The 27,992-nt window shown below is 37.9% G+C and overlaps 3 protein-coding genes and 1 long non-coding RNA gene across 4 annotated transcripts; all 4 read left to right on the top strand.

Annotated features, from left to right (window-relative positions):
• Positions 1-41: 41 nt before the first annotated feature.
• On the top strand, positions 42-7,091 carry LOC130224462 (uncharacterized). The gene is made up of 3 exons (XM_056456480.1): positions 42-231; positions 3,316-3,882; positions 7,045-7,091. Exons 1-3 carry the CDS (start codon positions 51-53, stop codon positions 7,089-7,091), a joined length of 795 nt encoding a protein of 264 aa, XP_056312455.1. The 5' UTR covers positions 42-50.
• Positions 7,092-7,674: 583 nt separating this feature from the next.
• LOC130233203 (uncharacterized) lies at positions 7,675-8,288 on the top strand. The gene is made up of 3 exons (XR_008838198.1): positions 7,675-7,739; positions 7,854-7,886; positions 7,988-8,288. It is a non-coding gene; the product is annotated as an uncharacterized LOC130233203 (long non-coding RNA).
• A 2,880-nt stretch (positions 8,289-11,168) lies between these two features.
• LOC130233122 (sperm acrosome-associated protein 5) lies at positions 11,169-18,346 on the top strand. The gene is made up of 5 exons (XM_056463049.1): positions 11,169-11,352; positions 12,908-13,102; positions 13,185-13,245; positions 15,371-15,421; positions 15,682-18,346. The coding sequence occupies exons 1-5, from the start codon at positions 11,172-11,174 to the stop codon at positions 15,836-15,838; spliced, it is 645 nt and encodes a 214-aa protein (XP_056319024.1). The 5' UTR covers positions 11,169-11,171; the 3' UTR covers positions 15,839-18,346.
• A 5,903-nt stretch (positions 18,347-24,249) lies between these two features.
• LOC130232980 (uncharacterized) lies at positions 24,250-26,961 on the top strand. The gene is made up of 5 exons (XM_056462999.1): positions 24,250-24,446; positions 24,840-25,721; positions 26,384-26,444; positions 26,541-26,597; positions 26,785-26,961. Exons 1-5 carry the CDS (start codon positions 24,293-24,295, stop codon positions 26,843-26,845), a joined length of 1,215 nt encoding a protein of 404 aa, XP_056318974.1. The 5' UTR covers positions 24,250-24,292; the 3' UTR covers positions 26,846-26,961.
• The last annotated feature ends 1,031 nt before the right edge of the window (positions 26,962-27,992 follow it).

The following is a 27,992-nucleotide window of genomic DNA, read 5'->3' as shown; positions in this document are numbered from 1 at the left end:
GTGTTTGACTTAATATTTCATGTATTTAATCTCCAGATTTCTGAGTTGACATGAAGAGCATAACCCCAGTGAAGATGCTTTCTGCATGTGCTCTGCTCCTGCTGGCGTTCAGTGTGACCGACGGACTCATCATGACTAAATGTGAGCTGAAGGCCAAACTGGACGCCGCTCAGTTCCAGCAGATCATAGCCAATGGAGAGAAGATCCCCGTCAACAATCTCATCGCCAGACGTGAGTTTTTATTCCTTTAATCAGCTTCTTTATGAATATACAAGGGGCTAGACGACGTATGCCAAAATTCAATGGTAATAATGAGTAAGAACAGTGTTGGTATCATGTGCACATCAAAAATACAGTGAGTCACTATTTATTATTTAAAGTGTTTGAGCTTTTTAAGAGTATTCAGATTTTATTTTGAAGTGGTGCTTGGAGATTTCATTAGTTAATTAGCTTAAAGGGCACATAGGTTACCCCTTTTTTCAGATTTAATATAAGTCTTTTGTGTCCCCAGAATGTGTCTGTAAAGTTTCAGCTCAAAACACCCATCAGATTATTTGTTATAGCTGTCTGAAGTGTCTCTATTATAGCTGGTAAAACTTGGCTGCTGTTTTTTTGTACTGGGCCTTTAAGGCTAGTCCTCCCCACCCACAGTTCCCACGTGACTCTCAGCAACATGCCTCAGTCGCAGCCCTCGGCTGCCTCAGGAAGCAGATCTCACGTCATTTGTGAGAAATACTACAGTAAGAACTTTAACAATCAGTATTTGATGCAGTTTTTTTAGTTGCAACCATGAGTCACACACAAAGTCGTTACAAAGTTCACACACACACACACACACACACACACACACCAAGGACACGCGCGCACACACACACACCCACACCCACAGAGAGAGAGAGAGAGAGAGAGAGAGAGAGAGAGAGAGAGAGAGAGAGAGAGAGAGAGAGAGAGAGAGAGAGAGAGAGAGAGAGAGAGAGAGAGAGCGTGCGTGTTTAGCTTCGTACTCTGCACACATATGTGACAGGATACAGGTTAATCTCCACTGCTGTATGGATATCTGTTATGTTAATGTACAAAACCTGATTTAACGTCCATAAACCAGGATTGAAGCTTCTTTTATAATTGTTCTGACACGCGGCTGTGCTGATGAAGTAAAGCTGAAGTAAATCGCTGTAATTCATTACACACATGCTCTGTTTTAAGACATTTTAACTTGTAAAACTCACTCTTGATCACGTTTGATGATAATTAATGATCCTAGCGAACTGAACACACCTTTTATTCCCTGTTGCTTTGCACACGTCCTGTCTTGTTGATATGATTATACACGTGACTACCGGGACATGTTAATACGCAGCTGTCAATCAATAGTGGTGGGCGGGGGGACCGCACTCCAACGTAAAGTTGCGGTCGATCTGAAAACCACTCCAATTGGTCCACCGTTTTTTATGTTGTTAAATTGAAAAAAAAGGACTGGGTGTGTTTATTTCACCCCAATATGACGGTCCATACACTACTGTACATCTACACACGTCTGTCCAAACAGCTTTAAAAGTAGATTTTTCACCATAGGTGCCCTTTAAAATTAGCTTCTTAATCTGGCTTTTAACATGCAGAATTTTCAATTAATAATTAAATTTTATTTTATTTTATTTTATTCTATATATTGGCAATCAACAGCAACACAATAAACAAAAAATGAAAACTACAAAAGCTTTAATTAATCTTAGCTGATGTTAATTTCTTAGCTGTTGCCTAATAACACGTTAAAATCCATTGCAATCAGAATACAAGTCTGAATACAAGTCACAAACATTTTATTCAATGGAAAAATATCAAAGAATGTTCAGTTGTGTTTTTTTTATAATATTGACATAGTAAATATAATAAGTGTATATTTTTATCCCTGTTGATTTTAACCCATTATCTAACATTTATTATTAAGATTTTACCGTACCTTTATCATCCTTTTGCAGTTTTGTTTGGTTGAAGCATTTGTTTACTCCGAACATGTACACTTTATTAGATACACCTTACTAGCACTGGATTGGACTTCTTTTTGGCTTCAGAGTTGCCTTAATCCTTTGTGGCATAGATTCAACAAGGTAGTTGAAATATTCTCCATATTGACATGATAGCATCACACAGTTGCTGCAGATTTGTTGGCTGCACATCCATGATGTGAATCTCCCGTTCCACCACATCCCAAAGCTGCTCTATTTGATTAAGCTCTGGTGACTGTGGAGGCCATTTGAGTACAGTGAACTCATTGTCATGTTCAAGAAACCACCTGAGATGATTCACGCTTTATGACATGGTTATCCTGCTGGAAGTAGCCATCAGAACACAAATGCTCTTCTGCATATCTCGGTTGTAACGAGTGATTATTTGAGTTACTGTTGCCTTTCTATCAGCTGGAACCAGTCTGGCCATTCTCCTCTGATCTCTTGCATCAACAAGGCATTTGCACCCACAGAACTGCCGCTCACTGGATATTTTCTCTTTTTCAGACCATTCTCTGTAAACCCCAGAGATGGTTGTGCCTGAAAATCCCAGTAGATCAGCAGTTTCTGAAATCCTCAGACCAGCCCGTCTGACACCAACAACCATGCCACGTTATCCAAATCACTTAAATTCTCTTTCTTCCCCATTCTTATGCTCCGTTTGAACAGCAGCAGATCGTCTTGAGCATGTCTACATGCCTAAATGCATTGAGTTGCTGTCATGTGATTGGCTGATTAGAAATTAGCATCAAAGAGCAGTAGGATAGGTGTACCTAATAAAGTGGCCCATGAGTGTATATACAATAAGGTAAAGCAATAAATGTTTTCTTACTATATCTTCAACATTTGAAATACATCAAAGATGACAAGAATGGGTGTCGTTGAATAATTTTAGGACAACTTTGATGAAAGGATTTGATATACTTTAAATGTTGACTACTGTATATTATACAGCAGCTCAGGTCATTATCCTGTTATTACCATATACCGCTATAAAAGCTGCAGCAAGTAATCGCAACAAGAAAATGTGATACCTACGGTGAAAAGGTGATACCTACAGAGGGCAACTTTTTGGAGAAATATTGAGAGAGTTTATTTGCTGATACTTTCTAATTGATAATGGGCTACAAAACTCTATCTAGATCCACTTGCCCTATATCTCAGCCAGTTGTCCATTGATGGCATTACCACCCAAAGTTACCCAGCAACATAGCTCTCAAAAAGTTGCCCTGTTCATCATCACCTTCCCTCTTCAGAATGAAAGATCACCCTATTTAACACCAGACTTTTCTATCTTCCCTTTCTGAGACAGTGGTCTGCATGGCCAACAGCACAGCCTTCAACACCAGCTCCGTCAAAGTGATCGCGCTCAACAATAAACAGAAGAGATCAGCTCCAAACCCGGCAAAACCTCCAGCTCAAGACCCAGCACACGCTGTAGCTCACAATACATCTAAAGATCCACCACACAATGCATCAAAAGCTCCACCTCATGCAGCACCATCCAAAGCTCCAGCCCACCTTGCATCTAAAGCTCCAGCTCATGCATCTAAAGATCCACATCACAATGCATCTAAAGCTCCACCACCATCTAAAGCTCCACCTCGTGCACCAGCATCTAAAGCTCCACCTCAGGCTGCACATAAAGCTGTAATTCACGATGCATCTAAAGCTCCACCATCCCGAGTTCCACCTCAGGTTCCAACAGGACGAACCCCAGAAGGCCCCACCAAAGCTCCCCATAGCTCTGGCAATGAGACACAGCATCCACAGCCCAAAGCTATGGAGAGACTGTATGGAGTGTTTCAGCTCAGTGATCAGCTGGCCTGCGTCTCCGGCATGGCGCCATCACTCAACATCTGCAACATGAACTGCAATGGTGAGTATCAATATCAGTTATAATGCTGAAAACGCACATTTCTTGTGACCCAATTCATTTCGTCATCAGCATTGTACATGCATCAGGTATGCACCAAACCTGGGACGTACCAAGTTGATGTAGAAGTACTAGTGGGCATACAAACACCAAATGTATGACAACTGACTGAAGTGAGATTGTACATTGTGTGCCCATCAAAAGGATGTGTGTTTTCATGCCAGCAGGTGGCAGTAGTCTGTACTATCATTCCACAAAGGGAAACTAGTGCTGCACACATACAAATCGTAAATTAAGCAGCATTTATAAACCATTTTTACCGTACTTCTCGCTCACCACAGATGTCTGATAATCTGATAATCTACATAGTTTGCAAATGTTTAAGAAATGCCATCAAATGACAGCCAGTTTCTTTGCGTTCCCTCAAAATTTGCATCAATGGCTTAATTTTCATCACTTTAGCTTTTGAACAGTCAATCCACTTGGTATGTCCCGGGTTTAAAGTATGCAATGCTTCCCTGTATAGCTATGGTCAGCTTTATCATTCGTCATTTCAATCATGCGTCATTGCACAGATGTCAAAGTAGCACGAGAGCGATTACAGATTGCAGTACAAATATTTGTAATCTCTTAAAGGTGCAGTATGTAAGTTTTTGACTCTTCGAAAGCATAAAAAATACTCTAATATATTTGCAGATATTTAATTATATATTATATTATACTGTTTAATGCTGAAGTCAGATATTCTGCTTTGAAAATGTGTTTTCCATGGCGGAACGTCGGTCTTTGTTTTGGTCATTTTAACCTGCCCACTGCCAGTTTAGCCAATTATATTTTAGCTCACCGGGTTGCCTTGGAGGAAAACAGCAGATTTCATTCATTCAGAAAGGCTCTGAAAGCATGCGTCCGTGACTGTAATGCGACCTCCGGTGGACAGTAGATTCAGTTCCACATGAGGTTATTGATTAGCAAATGATATAAATATTACAAGCGTAAACATTAGGTGAGCAGGTTACATTGTAACCGCGTGTCCTAACACCACGCATTGTGACGAGTGAGGAGCAATTGATGAGCAATTTGGCTGTTTGCACCAGAAGAAATTTAAATACAGCCATTGAGAAGCACAGCATATGCACTCACTCACGGAATGGTAAGGTTTACAATCTATTTAATACATATTAACCCTCTTTAACATTATTTAATGTAGATGCTGAATCACTGATATGTGTTTGGTTCTAAAGTTCAATTTCAAACGGTTTATTTTATTGTCAAGATCTGAGGTGAACTATCTGCTGCTGCTTTCAGTAGTATGGTAATAAATGTCACGTGAAATGGCATTCAAACTCACATTATTAGCATTTTACACTGAATAAAGCACATGAGGTGTACTTGAGGTGATCAGTGTCAAGTTTTTAGTTGTTCAGCTGCAAGAAATAGAAACGGTCTCTAAAATATCAATTCGAGGTGTTGGTTAGGACAAAAACTCCTTTTAATATGGAGAACATTCCTTCTATTGGTGCCGCTGCTTTTATTTAGAACATGGTTTAAATCACTCGCTCCTGTCCTCAATCTGGCAACCTGCGCTTGCGTTTGTTTTGAACCAGGAGTGCAATACTCAGTTCAACCACTGGGTGTCAAACTTACATACTGCACCTTTAATAAACATGATTATGAGATGGAGATGGCATAAATAGTTAATTGTTTGATTTGAAAGTATATTTGAGCATTAGTGAGACTGAATTTGTTGTATAACAAACCTGAAACAAGTCATCACTAAAGTTTGAGCTTGAAATTCTGTCAGACGGCGCTACGGAAAGGGGCAGGCATAAAACAAGATGATTAGACATTGATAAAGTGAGCGATTGCTCCATATTTGAAAATTTCTGTACAGAACATTTTCTACCTATTGGTCTCATGCAGAGGAGAGCAGGGCAGGGGTGTTGTTGTAGGTGACAGAGAAGAGTGATGGGGTGGGTGTGGATAGTAGAGGTGTGAACTAGGGTTGGGGGATGTTGACCAATTTGGCATCGTACGATGTCTATTGTGAAACATCGTGATGGACGATGGCATCATCGTCATAGGCGGAGGTGAATTAATTATTTATGAATAACGAATTAATTATTTGTAGACTACCGTTTCAACTACCTGACCCGCATGGTGTTTGTTTTACCCATAAACAAATCATGAATAAATAAAGATAAGTTGCACACAAATTACCACCTGTCAATCACTTTTAACTTAGGACTCTGCCATGAATAGGCAGAGCGATCGGTGTCGTTAATATGGCATCGACAAACTTGGTCGGTAAAAAAGGTGCCCAACCAACAGTATCTGAGAATCAGTATCTGTGAAAGCGAAAGATTGAAGCAGTGTACTGACGCTGTGTTACCTGATAGATTCAAAAGACCGAAGAGTCGTTAGATAGAGAGAAGATTCATTAAATATCACGTTTAACAACTACAGTGAGATGCGATACTGCGGGACTTCCTTGATGACCTGTCCGACGTGCACTGCTCTCTAGAGTTCAGACGAGCGCATTACAGCGTGTGTGGCTGTGTGTGTGTGTGTGGTCACATGATGTGCGTGATGTGTCAGAAATGCTAGGTAAAACACAGTGTGGATGTGGATCATTTTCATTCTAAAATACCCTTTTAAAACTTAGACCTATTAGTGTAAATGGGGTTTAAGTGTGTATTTTTCACGAGCGGGTTTGCGATGGGGGCAGTGCAGATGATCGGCGATGCTGGCTCAGCATCGAGTTGTCTGTCGGCCATTGGTGATGGACGATGGCATCGTCTATCGGCCCAACCCTAGTGTGAAACTACACTGGTTTCACGGTTTGGTTACAATTATTGTGCCATTGATTTGGTTCAATTCGTTATCTCTGTGCATTGACGACGCTTTCCATACACAATTTTATATTTCACTTTACAGCACAACATTTCTTGTATTAAAAAGAATAAATCTATTTATATTTATATATTATTTGTGATACAAGTTTGTCCTTTTATACAAACAGTCCGATATATAAACTGCACCTTTAAAAACTCAAGTACATGCACAGATGACATGAGCTTTTATAGCAAATAAACAAATGTAAATATCCTGCTTGATTTCTTGTTGTTGAGCGAGTTCTTACAGCCCTATTGGTCATGTGCTCAACAGAAAGGTCTGCAATTGGCTCCAACGCTCTGGTGCTGTTCATCGATTAGTGACACTAATAAACGGCAGTGGCAATCACAGCTGATCTGTGATAGACGCGGAACAGAAAACTCGCTATCGAGACGCGCGTTTGTGTCTGGATCAACAATTATGGCTGTAACAGCCAAGAGGAGAGGAAAAGTCATGCTAGCAGGTCAAAGGTTGAGAGAGAGACAGAAATGGAGTTTTCTTTATAGTAGGGGGCTTCTGCTATAACTTCAGTGTCAGTGAAAGACTGTCCATAAGCAGTGAATTGTGCACAGTTTCTGCGTTTTTAATAGTCGGAGTGTTTTAATTACTCGCAGTCTCCTCCCTCGATAAATTACATCAGTACGTACTAACCGGCTATAATCTATTACTGAATCGATACCGAATTATCTGCGTTTGCATCTCGGTGCACCAAAGAAACAATTGATTTTGACACCCCTAGTGGATAGGGTGGGGGATTGCGGACGCGACTACTCCACGGCTGCTTTTATGGGCATGCCGGCTTTTCAATCACTAATCGACCAACACCATCGCCACCCACCACCCCTCTTCACTTACCGATTAAACTTGTGTTTTAATTATTTTCCTTCTTTTTATTTCTGCACAAAAGCTTTGCTTGATGATGACCTCACCAATGACATCGCCTGCCTGAAGACCCTGATAACCAGCATGTAAGTGTACACAGACATACTTACTTAATCCTTTAGGTTTCTTTGGTACGATACACACAAAAGTGTTTATCATTTAACTACAAAATAACTATAACATGCCTACTTTCATAACAGGAAAGCCAAAGGCAATCCTAACAGTCTTAAGATGTAAGTTGAAAATGTTTTTATGACCTTTAATAAAATTGAACAATAATATTAACTTGATTCATGCCTGATGGCTCACACACACAATGTTTTCTGTGTTTCAGTGCGAATATGCTGTTGGTGAAGGAGTGTCGCTCTGTCGTTCCCTCTAAGATATTCGCAAACTGTGCCTAAAACGGATGATCAGACTGACTTCGACTGAGTTAATCTCAAACACAGCAGTCTGATGTTTTCATTGGCCTTTGACTGAATGCTAATGAGGTCATTATGATGGTGGCGGGAACTTTGAACAACTAGTAATAGAGGAAGTTTGTACACGCTTTAGTTTGATGCTGTAATACTGTTTCAGTAGAAATATTAGAACTAATTCTGTTTTAAACTTCTGTCATACTGTATGCCACTGTGTCTAAGGGATTTTTAAAGATCAGCACTTTATTATACGATACAATAAAAACTGGAGCACTCGATGTTGTCATTTTCTTATTATATTAAAGCAAAAAGGCAACGAAATGCCATATATTCAAGATGAAGCTGATTTAAGGATTGTTTAAAGGGGCTATATTGAAATTTTCATGTATTAATCACTTTTTATTGGCATTTTAAACACATACATAAAGGAAAATGGGGTAAAAATAAGGGGAGATTTTGTCCTAATGATAAGGGGAAATGAGGCAAACATACAGCAAAAGCATTTATCAATTTTAGGATGTTTCCTTTCAATTAAAGTTGATATTGAATTATGACAAAGTGGTTCAAAGACATGACTTCAAATCTTTAAACTTGAAACATGACGTGAAACTACAACATGAACCTGAAACATAACATTCACCAAACTGCAGGTTACACATAAAGTTATACCAGGAAAGAAATAAAACATGAGGGGTTTATTTAAGAAACAATGGGGACCACATGACAAAAAACAACCAATGAGAAATGATACACATCATTAAAGACAACATGGCATGAAGCAGGAAGCACAAGACTAAACTACAAAATAAAGGAAGAAGGTGCTAAAGGTAAATCAATCGACATCAATCAAAACCGCGAGGAATTTCAAAGACAGTTTACTTCTTTTAAAACTAATTCAAGAGTTTACACTTAGCTCATGACTTTAAAAAAAAGCTTGTTTGGCATGCTGTCCCGGTAGAGAGCCCTGAGCTCAAGGGATCCTCGAGTCCAGGGCTCCCTCCCTTAGCTCAGGTCGATCTCAAAACTCCCCCGCAGCTGAGGCTAAGGTGAACTTCCCGAGAGCAAGACATATAGGAAAAGAGACTTAGGTTTATTTTGTCTATAATGTAGAGAATATTTGGACGGTGGAAGGAAACCGGGGAAAAACCATGCGGACATGGGGAGAACACGCAAACTCTGCACAGAAATACCAGATGGTCCAGCAAGGAGCCGGAGCCATTGGTATTCTTGCTGTGAGGCAACTGGGCTGTCATGCCACCCATTCTGGATAAAGGTGGAGGAAAGAGGTTTCTTCCAGATAAAGATAGAAAGGAAATGAAGGTATATATAGAAACTTAGGATCCTTTGATTTGAGGATCGTGATTAGCTAATATGGGCTAGCTGGGTCAATTGTGAGCACATGCTCCTCTTGAAATTAGTTTAATATTAAACTTCACTTAAAATACATTATTTATTTACATAAATACTTTGTGTCAACTTACACATTCAATGTTTTCCACTACACTTTTAGACACGCACTCGCAAACTTCTCTTTCCTTGTTCCCTATGGGGAATCCTTCATAAACACTTCTCCAAATGAGGGAAATTTACATGAACATACCCTTGATCTTGACCCAAATCAGAATTTCCCAACAAGCTATACTTTCATAATAAATGCATAAAGCACCCAAATCTGTTATCTACAAATCTGTCTTAGACTTATATATTATTCCCCCTCCATCTGAGCTTTTGGTTCACCTTAACTGAATGAAAACATAAGAGACTGACAGAAATGATCATTTAAGAAGACTATTTCAGACAACATTTGGAGGTTTTTGCATCTGAACTCTTCTTTTGTTTTGTTTTTTCTAAGTGCTGCATAAAAATTGCGTAAATATTTAACACAAATAAACCACAGTGCTATCATGTCCTTAAAGGTACATATTAATACCCAAAAAGTACAAATGTGTACCTCATAGTACTTCAAAAGGTACAAAAGTGTACCTAAAAGGTACTAATGTTCACCTGTATGGTACAAAAGTGTACTTTTTGAAAAGGAACCGCGCCAGTGACAGAATTTGTACCTTTATTTCTGAGTGTGACATTGCAAAACTCAGATAGAGTCTGATTAGAACTGCTTTTTTAATGTATAATTCATAATAAGATAATTAAATTAGGTTTGAAACTAATTCTTGCCTATAACTGTTGTGAGTTTCAGGTCTTTAAATGACAGTGCCATGCCCGAAAAGAGCTTTTTCACAGAAGCATTAAGTCTTTATAAGAAACTGTCAACAGATCCACCCAAATAAACGACAGTGGGGATTTAAAGCTTTAAAGAGCGACTTCTGACCTCTATTATTATACTGTACTGTATGTCTGCTGCAGTCATGATACCCTTGTCATTTCAGTAACTATAAAAATAAAAAAAGATTTGTATACACACAAGCTAAAATGATTTAAAAGATTGTACATTTCTACTGAAACAAGGATGCTTTCAGCCCCAAGACATGCGGTTTGGGTGGAAGAAAAGCTTGGGAGGAACCAAAACTTAGCAGGTCGTAATTTTCTGGACGAAATAAGGACACACACAAAAAAAACGATTAATCTTTGTGTTAATTGTGCGGTGAATCAGCAGCACAGGTGGAGCTGTGGGTGGAGGCGACTGGAACATATAAAAGTTACACGATTAAGACTGAGGAACATCTGAAGACTTTCACTCATCTGCTTCAACAACTGGTAAGATTTTTTTAATACATTTTTGTTAGAATTTCCCTACCTAAATGTATTATGAATATACTGTTCAAATATTTGGGATCAGTCACATATTTCTGGAAAAAAAAGTCTCTAATGCTCACCCGGGCTGCATTTATTCGATCCAAATTTATTATTTTAAATAACCGTTTTAAATAAATAACTATTGCTGACTGTGAGGACGATAGTGATGGCCGATTGCGAATGAATCATTCTTTTTAACCAGATCTTATTAGTGAACTGTTCAAACCAGTTCACCAAATTGAACTGAATCGTTTGAAACATCGTTTACTCAGGAATTGCTCTTTACTCAAACACACACACAGCTAACCTAATAAAAGCATCTTTTGTTCTCCATCAGATCAGAAAATGAAGAGTTTTCTCTTAGTGAAGATGCTGTGTGCATTTGCTCTGCTTCTGCTGGTGGCCAGAGCGACTGAAGCACGGATTGTGAGTAAATGTGAGCTGAAGGAGAAGCTGGAAGCAACTCAGATCGAGGTCATTAGAGCCATGGGGGACAAAATGATTGTGGAGGAGCTCATCTCTAGACGTGAGTTAAAGATTTAGGAGTTCAGGACATTATATGATGTGCTGATTGGGCCTGTTGCAGATTTGCTTGTCCCGATTAATTGCTGCAGGTTTTATCACGGTGTGCGGTATTATCGCAATATTGAGGTAAACTGCAAAAAAAGTTATGATGAGAAAAAAAATGTATTGCTTTATAAAAATATTTAGTGTATTGCTTTATTGTATATACATTTTAAGAGTAAACTAATTTGCAGACAAATATATATATGTATATATATGTATATACATATATATATGTATGTATGTATGTACATACGTACGTATGCATGTACGTGTGTGTGTGTGTGTGTGTGTGTGTGTGTGTATGTACGTACGTGTGTGTATGTATGTATGTATGTATGTATGTATGTATGTATGTATGTATGTATGTATGTATGCATGTATGTATGCATGCATGCATGCATGCATGCATGCATATATATATATATATATATATATATATATATATATATATATATATATATATATATATATATATATATATATATATATATATACAGTTGAAACCTAAATTTTATATACACTCTAATAAAAGGCACATAACATTTTTTTAAATGTCTGATGTACATTTGCTAAATGGCAAAATATTGAAAGAATTTATTTTTAGAGAATTTTTTAATAAATTTTTTAATTTCTAGACAGTCTAAAGTTTACATTTATTTCCTAAGTATTTTTTAGCTTTTCCTTTAATCTGTATAATTTGGGTAAAACGTTTTGGGTATTCTTCCACAAGCTTCTCACAATAGTTTGCAGTTTGGCCCATTCCTCCTGACAGAACTGGTGTAACTCAGATTTGTAGGCTGTATTGCTCGCACAAGCTTTTTCAACTCTGCCCTCAAATTTTCTATAGGATTGAGATCAGGGCTTTGTGATGGGCACTCCAAAACATTCACTCTGTTGTCCCTAAAGCACATTTTAATTAATTTGGCAGCATGCTTAGGGTCATGGTACATTTAGAAGACCTATTTGGGGCCAAGCTTTAATTTCCTGGCTCGAGATTAATTTCAACCTGTCTCGAGACGTTGCATAAGTATTTCTACATTATGTTCTTTCTTCATGATGCCATTTATTTTGTGAAGTGCACCAGCACCCTCCTGCAGCAAAACATCCCCACAACATGATGCTTCCACCCCCATACTTGACGGTTGGGATGGTGTTCCCAGACTTGTAAGCTTCCCTCTTTGTCCTCCAAATGTAACATTGGTCATTACGGCCAAACAATATTAATTCCATCAGACCACAGAACATGTCTCCAAAAATTAAAGTATTTTTTTCAGTGTGATTTTGCAAATTGTAAATTTGCTTCAACCAGTGTCTTCACAGCATCTTTTGCTTTAGTTCTGGGGTTTATCCACACAGTTCGCACCATAACACATTCATCTCTGGGACACAGAATCCTTCTCCTTCCTGAGTGGTATGATGGCTGGACATTCCCATGTTTTCAGCCCATCTGCAAGGTCCCTTTCATCGCTGCTTGCAGCTTTAATTTTGTTTTGTTTTCCTTCATTCTGATGCAGTTGTCTGCAAAGCCAGCATGACAGGCTTCAACACCAGCTTGGTTAAAACCATCATCGTCAACCCGAACCCCTTAAATATCTTCTCCACCCGGCGTTTGGTCTGGCGTCTGTATGGCTTGTTTCAGCTCAGTGATCAGTGGGCCTGTGATTCTGGCCTGACACCGTCGCTCAACGTCTGTAACATCAGCTGCTCTGGTGAGATCCGGAATTAAAATGATCAACTCCAGTTAAACACAGTTAAATGAGGTTTTGACTTTTTTTTTCTTTTCTTTAAAAGACTTGATCGATGATGACGTCACTGATGACATCGCCTGCTTGAAGACCGTGATCAGCAGCATGTAAGAAAATACATTTAGTTTGAAATAAGGCTGTGTGATATTTATACTTGATAGTAACAGTTTCAGAAATAGTTTTTGTCGCTCACTTTGCCAGAAAAAGCTAACAAAAACACATCTGGAGAGTTCAAAAGCCTTTTAGAATGCAGTTACAGCATATTACATTTACATTTAGTCATTTAGCAGACACTTTTATCCAAAGCGACTTACAAATGAGGACAAGGAAGTAATTTGCACAACTATAAGAGCAGCAGTGAACAAGTGCTATAGGCAAGTTTCAGGTGTGTAAAGTCTAAGAAGCAAAGCATTAGTAATGTTTTTTTTTTTTTTTTTTTGAGAGAGAGAGAGAGAGTACAGTTAGTGGTATAGCCAGAGAGGCAGTTAAGATTAGGAAGGAAAGTGGAGACTAAATAGTTGAGTTTTTAGTCGTTTCTTGAAGACAGCAAATGACTCTGCTGTTCTGATGCAGTTAGGGAGTTCATTCCACCAACTGGGCAGATTGAATGCGAGAGTTCGGGAAAGTAATTTCTTCCCTCTTAGCTATGGAACCACGAGGCGACGTTCATTCACAGAACGCAAGTTTCTGGAGGGCACATACATCTGCAGAAGTGAGAGCAGATAAGAAGGAGCAAAGCCAGAGGTCGCTTGGTAAGCAAACATCAGAGCTTTGAATTTGATGCGAGCAGCAACTGGCAGCCAGTGCAAACGGGTGAGTAGCGGAGTGACATGTGCTCTTTTGGGTTCATCAAAGACAACTCATGCTGCTGCGTTCTGAAGCAGCTGAAGAGGTTTGATAGAATTAGCTGGAAGCCCGGCTTGTAGAGAGTTGCAATAATCCAGTTTGGAGGAAAAAAAAGAGCTTGAACAATAAGTTGAGCTGCATGTTCAGATATGAAAGGTCGGACCTTTCTGATGTTATAGAGTGCGAATCTGCAAAATCGAGCAGTTCTAGAAATGTGGTCAGAGAAGTTTAGTTGGTCATTATTTTGGTCATATTAGTTGGTCATTTAGTTGGTCATATTATTTCAATTACGAAAGCAAAAAGTATCCTCGTATGAGTTTGTTTAATTACATTTTATTACATTCTAAGATTGATTTCATGTTGATTTTTAAGTTTAACAAACAAGAAATTAATATTCGAGTGAACAAAATTTTAGACAAAATATGTTTTTTTCTTGTTTCGTCAATAAAAATTATTCCAAAAAAAGCCAAAAATGTTTTTAAATAAATGAAAAATAAATCAATTAGTCGTTGATTCATTTAATCTGATTTGAATGTTTTTTGAATTAATGATTCAGTGAATCATTCATTAGGATAATGTCTTGTCGCCACCTACTGGCACTTTAGTGTCATATTAATTTATCTATGAAAGGCATATCTGAGACCAGCACAAAAGACCAGCACAAAAGCATAAAAACACAATGCTGTTTTACGATTATCAATAATAATTAAATAAAATAAAATAAAACATTAATAAAATCAATATCACAAATCCGGGGCGACGAAGTGTCGCAGTAGGTAGTGCTGTCGCCTCACAGCAAGAAGGTCGCTGGTTTGAGCATCGGCTGGGTCAGTTGGCGTTTCTGTGTGGAGTTGGCATGTTCTCGCTGCGTTCGTGTGGGTTTCCTCCAGGTGCTCCGGTTTCCCCCACAGTCCAAAGACATGCGCTACAGGTGAATTGGGAAGGCTAAATTGTCCGTAGTGTATGAGTGTGAGTGCGTGTGTGTAGATGTTTCCCAGAGATGGGTTGCGGCTGGAAGGGCATCCGCTGCGTAGAACATGTGCTGGATAGGTTGGTGGTTCATTCCACTATGGCGACCCCGGATTGATGAAGGAACTAAGCCGACAAGAAAATAAATGAATGAAAGATATCACAATTCCCTAGTTTGGGCACAATTTTCACCCTGGAACTGCTAGGTTTGAGAAAAGGTGAAATTTTAAAGATTATTTTTAATTGCATCTTTCTTGTAAAACATATTTCTAAAAATCTTGGCTGGCAAGAGCGCGTGGAATGGGAATGTAAAATCACCAATGTAATAAAACTTATAATAAAATATGCAGAGTTTACCAATGTATTTAAATAAATCACTGTATTACATTCTTAATATCATGTCAACTGTCTTCACAGTAAACCTAGACCCAAACAGAAGCCCAATGAAATAACTCTACCTATTACAACGTAAGTTGAAATTAATGACTTTTTTATTGTCTCAACGTTTATAATTTTTCCATGTTCAGAAGAGAAACCTGTACACTATGGCATGTGTTGATGTATTTGTCTTTTTTGTCATGAAAAATCAAGAAAATAAATAAATATAAAAATAAATATTCAGTTAAGGCAATGCACCACCTGTGTGTACATATACATATTCATTTATTTATCTATCCATCTATCTTAAATTAAAATTAAAGAATGAATATGTATCTTCTATTTTACAGATTGAGCACTATTTTGGTGAGGGAGTGTCACTTCATTGTTGCCTCTGAGTATTTCTTTGAGTGTCTGACTCCAACATCACCAGTGACCGCAACATCACCACAGACCGCAACATCACTTTTAAATGCAACACTGCAAGGGAATGGAACAACAGCATAATTCACTCTTCTAACCCGCTGCATCATGTAGATGTGAACTACAGAATCGACATGTTATCTTACTACCAATACATAACCCTGCTTCTGATTAGCCGTATTGTTACTGTCACTTTAAGAACAAAACATTCCAATGATTCCATGGCAACAACCTTTGATTACTGTCACTTTATAAGCACAACTTTATATTGTTCTCATGGTAACATTGTTTAATTTATGCTACTTTAAAAACATAACACTCCAATGTTCTCATGATAACAGTCTTTGATTTCTGTCACTTTTAAAAGCACAACATTACATTGTTCTCATGGTAACGGCGTTTAATTTGTTACTATAAAAAACACAACATTCCAATGATTCCATGGCAACAGCCTTTGATTTCTGTCACTTTTAATAGCACAACATTACATTGTTCTCATGGTAACAGCGTTTAATTTGTTACTATAAAAAACACAACATTCCAATGATTCCATGGCAACAGCCTTTGATTTCTGTCACTTTTAATAGCACAACATTACATTGTTCTCATGGTAACAGCGTTTAATTTGTTACTATAAAAAACACAACATTCTAATGATTCCATGGCAACAGCCTTCGATTTTTGTCACATTTAAAAAGCAGAATAATCAATTGTTCTCATGATAACAACATTTAATCTGTTATTTTTAAAACACAACATTCCATTGATTCCATAGCAATAGCATTTAAATTATATTACTTTAAAAACAACATTCTAATGATTCCATGGCAACAGCCTACGATTTCTGTCACTTTAAAAAGCACAACATTTTATTGTTCTCACGGTAATGGCGTTTAATTTGTTATTATAAAAAACACAACATTCCAATAATTCCATGGCAACAGCCTTCGATTTCTGTCAATTCCATTGTTCTCGTGGTAACAACGCTTATGTTACTTTTAAAAATATAACATTCCATTGATTCCATGGCAACAGTGTTTAATTTATATTACTTTGAAAACATAACATTGCAACGATTCCATGGCAACAGCCTTCAATTACTATCACTTTCAAAAGCACAACATTCCAATTTTCTCGTGGTAACGATGCTTATGTTACTTTAAAAAATATAACATTAAAACAATTCCATGGTAACAGCCTTTGATTTCTGTCACTTTTAAAAGAACAACATTCCATTGTTCTCACGGTAACATGGTTTAATTTATATAACTTTTAAAACACAACATTCCAGTGAATCCATGGCAACAGCCTTTGATTTCTGTCACATTTAAAAAGCAGAATATTCCACTGTCCTCGTGGTAACAGCATTTAATTTATGTTACGTTAAAAACAACATTCCATTGATTCCATGGCAACAGCCTTTGATTACTGTCACTTTATAAGCACAACTTTATATTGTTCTCATGGTAACATTGTTTAATTTATGCTACTTTTAAAACATAACACTCCAATGTTCTCATGATAACAGCCTTCGATTTCTGTCAGTTTAAAAAGCACAACATTACATTGTTCTCATGGTAACAGCGTTTAATTTGTTACTATAAAAAACACAACATTCCAATGATTCCATGGCAACAGCCTTTGATTTCTGTCACTTTTAAAAGCACAACATTGCACTGTTCTCATGGTAACAGCGTTTAATTTGTTACTATAAAAAACACAACATTCCAATGATTCCATGGCAACAGCCTTCGATTTTTGTCACATTTAAAAAGCAGAATAATCAATTGCTCTCATGATAACAACATTTAATCTGTTACTTTAAAAACACAACATTCCATTGATTCCATAGCAACAGCATTTAAATTATATTACTTTAAAAACACAACATTCTAATGATTCCATGGTAACAGTCATAGATGTCTGTCACTTTAAAAAGCACAACATTGCATTGTTCTCATAGTAACGGCGTTTAATTTGTTACTATAAAAACACAACATTCTAATGATTCCATGGCAACAGCCTACGATTTCTTTCACTTCCATTGTTCTCATGGTAACAACGCTTATGTTACTTTTAAAAATATAACATTCCATTGATTCCTTGGGCAACAGCGTTTAATTTATATTTCTTTGAAAACAACATTACAATGATTCCATGGCAACAGCCTTCAATTCTTGTCACTTTTAAAAGCACAACTTTCCATTGTTTTCATGGTAATATGGTTTCATTTGTCACTTTAAAAGCACAACATTCCATTCTTTCCATGGCAACAGCGTTTAATTTATATTACTTTGAAAACATAACATTCCAATGATTCCAATACAACAGCCTTCGATTTCTGTCACTTTTAAAAGCACAACATTCCATTGTTCCCATGGTAACAGTATTTGTTCCATTAAAATATAACATTCCATTGTTTTCATGGCAACAGCGTTTGATTTCTGTCACTTTAAGAACGCGATCTTCTGATGTTTCTTTTGAATGGTGATGGGGTCAATATGGCGGTGGTGGGACCTGTGTGAGTTTAATAAACATATAAAGCCTCTGAATAAAGGGTGCTGGTGCTTTAATAAACTTTTATTTATTGGACTTACGTACTATTACATTTTTTTTTTTTTTGCTTTAATTTTGTTAATATTTTGTGCCATTTTAAAGGGGAGAAATCAACATTCCCTTTTGAGGTATAAGAGGTCATTGTACTATGAACATATCCTTTAAAGTAAACCTATTAAGCAAATATACCTTTTATAAGGGGTTTAACGCAACTGTGTGGTGTGGATATAGCCAGCCTACAGATAAATTAATTCTATTTTTATAATCACAACGGATTAAAACAGTCTGCAGAAACACTTTGATTGACATTCTCCCTTTGTACGTGTCATCAGAGGGGGAAAACCCCGCCCATTAATGACAATCCCTCATTAGCATAAACAGCCCTAGTGAAAAAGAGCCGTCTGCCGTCCTAGTTTAACACCTTACCTGCTGCAGATGATGACTATTAACCTTATAAATGTAGAGCTTTAGGATGTACAAATGATGACATCTGTGTTTGTAGCTCCACCCTCTTTTGAAAAAAGCACAATCTCATTTGAATTTAAAGCAGCAAAATGGCTAAATTTGGATCAAAGACTAGCAGTTTCAAAGAGCTATGGGGAATTTTGAGCTGAAACTTCATATACACATTGTAGGGACATCAAAGACTTATTTGACATTTTGTAAAAAGGGGCATAATTGGACTACTTTAAGTTTCAGAAAATGCACAATTCAATGCTGGATTTTCAGAAAGATTGAAACTAAGCTGAGGCAGTGACAACTATATTTGGCCCGCCTGAACAGTAAACAGCTTTCTCTGTTATTATAGATCAGTTGATATGCACTGAGTATTTAAGTGTTTTATTCCTACATCACAGCAGCGTTTTATGATAGTTCTTTGATATTCGCAGTTCTGTTTCATCTATGAAATACGTAGAATGTCAAACACACATGCAAAAATCAGCCTTTGATGAACTTTAAAATTATTTTAATTTGCAAAACTATTAGGCTTTTATTCTGAGTTTACAGTTTGTCAGACCTATAATTATTTATTTATTTATTGATGAAAGTAGGCAAAACAGGACAGAAAATGACAGTATAAAACAACTCTAGCATATAAAAGTCTGATTAGTGACTATAAAACAAAAAGTGGTAATCCCGAAATTATAATATGATAAATATTTTTTTCAGTTTTCTTAAGTGGAATTGTTTGTTTGAAATAAGTTTGAAGTTACGCAAATTTGATGGTCATTGTTTTATACCACTTAATGTGCAGTACTAAGAAAGTTTTAATTGGGTTTTCATGGAACTGAGGGAAACAGCGTGTTCTACATATGAAAAGTACAAAACACAATAGTGATTGTGTGCGTCTTTCAGACAGTCATACGAGAGCACGTCAGAAAAGGCCTCTTTATGTCTGCTGGGATTGGGTGTCCGTTTACATATTATGTGAGAACTCTAAACTAACCTACAGAAAAAAGGATATTACGGAGAACCAGATTAGAAGTGCAATGACTTGTCCTAGAATATATATATATATATATATATATATATGTATATATATATATATATATATATATATATATATATATATATATATATATATATATATATATGTATATATATATATTTATGTATATATATATATATATATATATATATATATATATATATATATATATATATATATATATATATATATATATATATATATATATATATATATATTTATGTATATGTATATATTTATATGTATATATATATTAAATATTCAAACAGACAATGGTGATTTAAGTGACTTTGAATGTGGTATGGTTGTTGGTCCCAGACAGGCTGGTCTGAGTATTTCAGAAACTGCTGATCTACTGGGATTTTCATGCACAACCATCTCTAGGGTTCACAGAGAATGGTCAGAAAAAGAGAAAATATATAGTGAGCGGCAGTTCTGTGGGTGCAAATGCCTGGTTGATGCCAGAGGTCAAAGGAGAATGGCCAGACTGGTTCCAGCTGATAGAAAGGCAACAGTAACTCAAATAACCACTCGTTACAACCGAGGTATACAGAAGAGCATCTCTGAATCCACAACATGTCCAACCTTGAGGCAGATGGGCTACAGCAGCAGAAGACCACACCGGGTGCCACTCCTGTCAGCTAAGAACAGGAAACTGAAGCTACAATTCACATAGGCTTACCAAAATTGGACAATAGAAGATTGAAAAAACATTGCCTGGTCTGATGAGTCTAAGTGCGAATCATCTCAGACTGGTTTCTTGAACATGACATTGAGTTCACTGTACTCAAATGGCCTCTACACCCACCAGAACTCAATCCAATAAAGCACCTTTGGGATGTGGTGGAACTGGAGATTCGCATCATGGATGTGAACAAGGTATACGGTATAAAACCACAAAGAAACAAATAAACGAGCTGCTGAGGGGGTGGAGACGATAATTTCATCTTCAGCCTTGTTCGACTTCATGCGATGTTCTGATTTAAACCCAATAAAACACCTTCGGGAGGATTGATAAGGGATACTGCATTGTAAAATACTGAGTTCCACACAATTAGGTTACTTTATGTTGTCCCAACACTAGTCGATTAAGTTAACTTACTTGTTTGTACAAATTTAAGTGAATAGAACAAAAAACAATTAAGTTGTCCTTTAAAAAGAATTGTGTTGATTCAACCCATTTTAAGCACTCATCCAACATCAGTGTCTGACCTCTTTTTACTTTTTATCTTTTAATGTTGCCTTACTGAATTATAAATTGACTGTATCTAATAACGTGAAAAAATGTGTAGTTTGAATAATCGTAATGCATCATTTTCCTTGCTATTGTCTTTTTTATCATTATTATTAGCTGAATAATGGTTTCCAGTCAGCATGAATTCTTAATGTTGCAAAACCTGTTGCAGTCCTGAATATAAAACAGTGCGTTAGGTCACGTACAGTATGGTTATAATTGTGAATTACATAAACTGTTATTCAGGTAATCAAAAAAATGAGTTTTGCATTGCTTTAAACTTGCTTGACAGAAGTCGTATCCACCCAAAATACTGATCCTCCCAAATTAAGAAGACTCAGGATTTAAGGATCTGGAGTGGCAGGAACATGACCTGAAAGTCCTGAATTGTGGTTAACTGACTCATGCCAACTAGCCAAACTTTGACACCTTGATTTAAATGGGAACTAATTCAGATGCTTATGTTCACATTAAATTATTTACGTAGAGTCAATCACACTTACTTTACCAACAATAAACATCTCTGAACATATCTCACAGTTACAAGGATATCAAGAAAGCAGAGGACTATTTAAATTCTGGTAAATTCAATACAAAAATACAATTAGTAACATGACAACTTCAAAGAAAAGAGTTCTGAAACTCTCCAAGATAGTAGATTGGGGAGGATAATGTTGAAACCTTGGGAGGAACCAAAACCAACATTTTCTTGCTGACACATTTTTCTTAATTTCCAGAAATATCAATAATGGAATGAATCAACAGCAAAGGTGCAGCTGCAGGTGGAGGCCACTGTAACGTATAAAAGTCTGATGGGTGACAGTGGAGAAGGTCAGAAGAACATCTGGTCTCTTGGTCATCTGTCTCTCCAACAACAAAAACAACTGGTAAGACCTTTAAATATATGATCATTTTGCATTATTTATTGAAATGTGTTTGATGTTGCCTCTACTGATTTTTGATTATGATTAAAATTTAAATAACACCCAATTTGATATCTTTAATTACAGCTTTTTCTATTGATTTGTTATTGGTTGTATTCCAAAACACAATTTTACATCAATTTAAAACTGTAATGTAGAAAGATTGTTGAATGAAGTTTTTAATCTCTAGATCTCAGAGATGAAGAGTGTTCTTCCAGTGAAGATGCTGGCAGTGTTGGCTCTGGTATTTATGGTGTTCAGTTTGTGTGAAGCTCACTGGCTGGATGGTCCACCGATAAAGCTGCCTCCAAGACCTACATTCAAGCCTCCTCATTTCTTAACCACAGTAAAGCCAAACTCGGGATCCACAACATTGATAGTCTGCAATACAGCCTCAAACTCTTCTGCAATCTCAACCACCACAACAAGCCACACGAAAGCCTCCACCAAAACCTCTGTCACAAACTCAACAACAATCTCCAATAGGATCTCCACCACAATCCCCAATGGGACATCTGTCACAATCCCCAATGCGACCTCCACATCAATCTCCAATGGGACCTCCACAAGAATCACGAGCTCTACCACAATCCCCAACGAAAGCTCCAGCACAATCCCCAATGCCACTTTCACAACAATCTCCAATGGGACCTTCACAATCCCCAATGCAACCTCGACAACAATCCCCAATGGGACCTCCATCACAATGCCCAATGGGAGCTCCACAACAATCCCCAATCCAACTTCCACAATAATCCCTGAAGGGACCTCAACAATCCCCAATGGGACCTCCATCACAATGCCCAATAGGACCTCTACAACTGTCCCCAATCCAACTTCCACAATAATCCCTGAAGGGACCTCAACAATCCCTGATGGGACCTCCACCACAATCCCCTATGCAAACTCCACATCAATCTCCAATGGGACGTCTACCACAATCCCGAGTGAGAGCTCCACCACAATCCCTAATGGAAGCTCCAGCCCAATACCCAATGCAAACTCCACAACAAACCCCAATGTGATTTCCATAATCTCCAATGCAACCTTGACAACAATGCCCAATGGGACCTTGACAACAATGCCCAATGGGACCTTGACAACAATGCCCAATGGGACCTCCATAACAACCTCCAATCCAACTTCCACAATAATCCCCAATGGGACCTCAACAATCCCCAATGCAACCCCCGTTACAAGCCCCAAAGCAACCTCCACTATCCCAGACGCAACCTCCACCAAATTCTCCAATCCAACCTCCACTGCAAGACCCACCACTGCCTCCACCTCAAGATCTACTAAAATTTCCACTACAAAGCGCCCAAAGCCTACACAAAAGCCCCCAATCAAGCCTCCAATCAAAAACCCTCACAAGCCCCTTTAAGCTCCACCACAGGCCTTGCTTCAGATCCTACATCTTAATCTCCAACCTCACCTCAAGAAGAAAAGAGGACACAAACTTTAATTTATGAATGTAAACAAGTCTTAAACCATAGTTTAATCTCCCTGACATCTACTTAAATGTAAATAAGCTCTGTTTTGGGTTCTACCATGACAACCATACAGCTCAAATATCCAGATTCTGTGGCATGTTTGACTCAGTTACAATAAACATCAAGCAATATCAAAAGATTTGCCTTTTTCTTTTAAACTAAAAAAATGTGTTGGTTCAAAAATGATGTTCACAAAATGACACAAAAAGACCACACCTGAAATACTGGGTCTCATTCAGTACATTATGTGTAGAAACTGAGTACAATCCTAAAACATTTCTAACAGCTTATGAGAATGGGAAGCTCTGCTTGATCTGTCTGAAAACCTGTTGCTTGTTTTCTTTGCAAGTCGACATCATCATACTGTATATTCTATTTAATTGAAATTCAGGTCAGCATCACTGTAAAGCATGTAATCAGGTCAGACAGTTGCACTGTCATCATCACTTCCGTGTCCGTACGTGACAAACTCTGTTCTCCTCCCAGCATTGTCTGATGTACCAGTCAGTCTGTACAGATCTTTTTTTGCTGTAGTCATAGAGAAGGTGTTGTATTACCTCTATATGACATCTGATCCCTTCTGTTTGAGAGACGCACAAAATGTCATTGTTTTGTCCTATTTTAAGAAATTCAAGATGTGCATCCCTAAAACCATATCATAAGATTTCATTGAGAGAATTGACATGAAACTGCCCACAAACTGACACTTAACCTTTAAGCCTCTGGTGTACCTGAGGTGTAGATGAACCCTCTCAGGGGAACAGATGAGTCTATAAATACAGAACACACAGACAGCCCTTCTTCTATTACAGTTTCCCTGTCGGAAACACAGAGATCTCCAGAATGCATCCAGAAGTAAAGATGTTGGCAGCTGTTGTAGTTATAGTCATGGCAGCCGGTGTGAGTAATGGTGCCAGTGTGACTAAATGCAGTCTGAAGCAGGAACTTCAAGCCGTCCTTGGGGCGCCTCTGAATGCGACTGACATTCTGGCAAAAAGTGAGTCTCTATTTTCCATCTCCATTTTCCCGTCAAACTTAATTTGGATTAATATATTTAATACTCTCATTTGTTCGTAGGTGAGAATACAGTGTTTTTCGATCCACAAAATAAAGACTTATACAGATCCAAAACTGGAATATGTGTTTATTTAAAAAATCATGAGTAACACATTAAATAATGTGCTGTTGTTTTGTGCTGTCTGCAATGAAATACAAGGGAGAAGCACCCTTTGTCACGGTGTCGCCCATAGTGTGAATGGGTCTTAAGAAAGACACTCAAACCGATTTCTAACAAGTAAAGGATGAGTACATTAATCCAGAATTTACAATTTTGTGTGAACTTTGCCCATTAATCTATAGTGTCTTGGTTAACCATAAACTCTCTTTACAGTTGTGTGCCATGTGGCGCTGACCACCAACTTCAGTACCAGCGCCGTTAACACAATCCCTGAGCCTACAGAAATAGCGGACGGTCATGGACATCGCCATAGAAGAGCTGCAAAGGGTCCAGAAAGAGTTGCAGTGATCTCCAACTTCACTACCAACCCCAACAACACTGTCCCGCACCCGGAGTCATCAGAGGAACAAGAAAGTCATGAAATTCGCCATAGAAGGTCTCCAAAGGGTCCAGAAAGAGTTGCGGTGACCTCCAACTTCACTTCCAACCCCAACAACACTGTCCCACACCCGGAGTCATCAGAGGAACAAGAGAGTCACGAATTTCGCCATAGAAGGGCTGCAAGGGGCCCAGAAAGAGTTGCAGTGACCTCCAACTTCACTACCAACCTCAACAACACTGTCCCACACGCAGAGTCATCAGAGGAACAAGACAGTCACGAATTTCGCCATAGAAGGGCTGCAAGGGGCCCAGAAAGAGTTGCAGTGACCTCCAACTTCACTACCAACCCCAACAACACTGTCCCACACCCGGAGTCATCAGAGGAACAAGACAGTCACGAATTTCGCCATAGAAGGGCTGCAAGGGGCCCAGAAAGAGTTGCGGTGACCTCCAACTTCACTTCCAACCCCAACAACACTGTCCCACACCCGGAGTCATCAGAGGAACAAGACAGTCACGAATTTCGCCATAGAAGGTCTCCAAGGGGTCCAGCAAAAGGCCGTCCTGCTGGTAAAGTAACCCTTCCACCACCTACCACGAAGCCCAAGAAAACTGAAATGTGGACGATGTACGGCTTGTTCCAGCTTAGTGACCATATGGCGTGCAATTCTACTCAAAGCAGTAAACCGAATCTCTGCGGACTGAGCTGCCAGAGTGAGTATGAAGCAATGACCGTAAAGGCAATTATAATGTTACTAAATAAACACAGTTCTTTAAAGCTAGAACATCTCTTGAGCTTCAAATCGTCATATTAGAAAGACTTCTGAAAGACTGTGTGAACACCACTAGAGAAATTATGCTAAATATTCAGCTATGAATCAAGAAAGCATTACATTTTAAAATACATTCAAAGAGAAGGAGTTATTCGAGTTTGTAGTAAGATGTCACGGATATTTTAATGCATTGTTAGTCAAATAGGGTGGCATGGTGGTTCAGTGGTTAGCACTGTCTCCTCATAGCAAGAAGGTCGCTGGCAGGGTCAGTTGGCGTTTCTGTGTAGAGTTTGCATGTTCTCTCCGTGTTATTATGGGTTTCCTCCTGGGTGCTCCGGTTTCCCGCACAGTTGGTGGTTCATTCATTCTGTGGTGACCTCGGATAAATAAGGGACTAATGAATGAATGAATATTAGGTTTCTTTATTAGATTAGTTTCAGTTTTAGCTTTGGTACTGGCTAATCTGGACACATATATCATTGTAACACATCTTATTGAAAATATAAATTTAAAAGCCAGAACTGTGAGGGGTTTCTCATTTATGCGGAGCAATGTAATCGTGCATCAATATGCTCTAAAATGAATGTGATTTTCTCTTTTCAGAGCTGATAGATGATGACATCACTGATGATTTGGCATGCGTCAAGCTTCTTATCACTAAAATGTGAGTAAAACTTATCTCTTTTTGTGTCAATCAGTTGTGCAATGAGTATAATATTATATGTATAGTTTTTAAATTGTGTTTGTTTGATTATCACAGTACTGAACATGGTCCTGGCCATCCATTTGCTGAAGGAATGAAAGCAATGAAAGAAATGTAAGTTAATGTGAACTAAAACTGTCTGTTAACATGCTAGAACCATCAAAAAAACACAATTAATAGAAATTGACAGTGTTTGCTTGCAAGAGATACGCTGAATTTAAGATCTTTGCAACAAAATCATATTTTTAATTGGACTTGCATGAAAAAAAATGCTTTAATATTTGGCACTTTCCTTTAACAGGCTCAATCCACAGTGCGTCAACGTCATGAACTCTGCGTACTTCTCAGACTGTCCGCAATAAAGACTTCACAACATCTGGACTGAAATCCTGAGTTTTGCACTTCGCTTTAAGACATTCTAGCACACGTAGCATGTGTGCCTTACATTGTTATATTCATTAAAATCTTTTGAGAAGCAGTGTTGTGCTTATGAGTTTCCATAATTATTACAGTGTGCGTCTGCGGTTTGATACTGGGATAAAGGCCCAATCCCAATTCTATTTTTGTACCCCTACCCCTGAGTGTGAAGGGGAAGGGCTTCAAATTTTACCCCTAAGAATTGGGACAGCTCTACAACACCTGCACTCTTACTTCATATGAGATCAGACGATTGCGACTGCTGTAGTTATTCCAGTTGTGTTATTTTTTTGGTATTTATCTTCAGGAAATCAATGAAGGCATATATTATATGTTATAATAACGATCTAATGTAGCAATAAGATCGTAACTACTGTGCATTTACACAGTGCCCATATTCATCTATGTAAACAGACGAAAACAACATTAACAATATAACAGACACTGTAAAAGCTCATTCCCAGCCACTTGACTTTTCTGACAGGGTATTCGAGTGTCATCAAGTGACAGAATGTTGTGGGACGCGTGTACAGGAGTTATTATTAGGGATTATAGATTACAAAATTTATCGGTTTTTATTTTAGCTTTTGTTTTACTCATGATGGTAAAACACGAACTTGGTTGTGAATATATTAATCATGTGCTTTTTTTGTTGTAAAAATTCGCAATAATGACATAAACAAAACTAATTTGTGGATCTCCTTACTCCGTATTTGTTTACCTCTTGGTTTCGAGCAACACAATCTTACGGCAATTCGTAACTTTTTGATTTAGTAGCCAATTCGTATGAATTCGTACGATCTAATTCGTACATTTTCGTACGATTTGCTCATCCCCCAATGACGGTTGGGTTTAGGGGTGGGGTTAGGTGCCACGCCTCCTTTTTAAAATTTGTATAATTTCGTACGAATGAACTCGTACGAATTCGTACGAATTAGCCACTAAACTGACAAAACGTAAAATACTTACGTTTTCTTGTGAGATCAGGCTGGTTTCGAGTGTGGTCCTGATAAATCTTCATTCAAAGGGCTATCTACCCCTTCCCCTTAGCCCTACGCCTTCAAGCTAAAGAGAATTGGGACACCCCTAAGG

The sequence above is a fragment of the Danio aesculapii genome, chromosome 1 (assembly GCF_903798145.1).
Source record: "Danio aesculapii chromosome 1, fDanAes4.1, whole genome shotgun sequence".
NCBI lineage: Eukaryota > Metazoa > Chordata > Actinopteri > Cypriniformes > Danionidae > Danio > Danio aesculapii.
The sequence above is the reverse complement of the archived record's forward strand: the minus strand, read 5'-3'. Positions and strand labels throughout refer to the sequence as shown.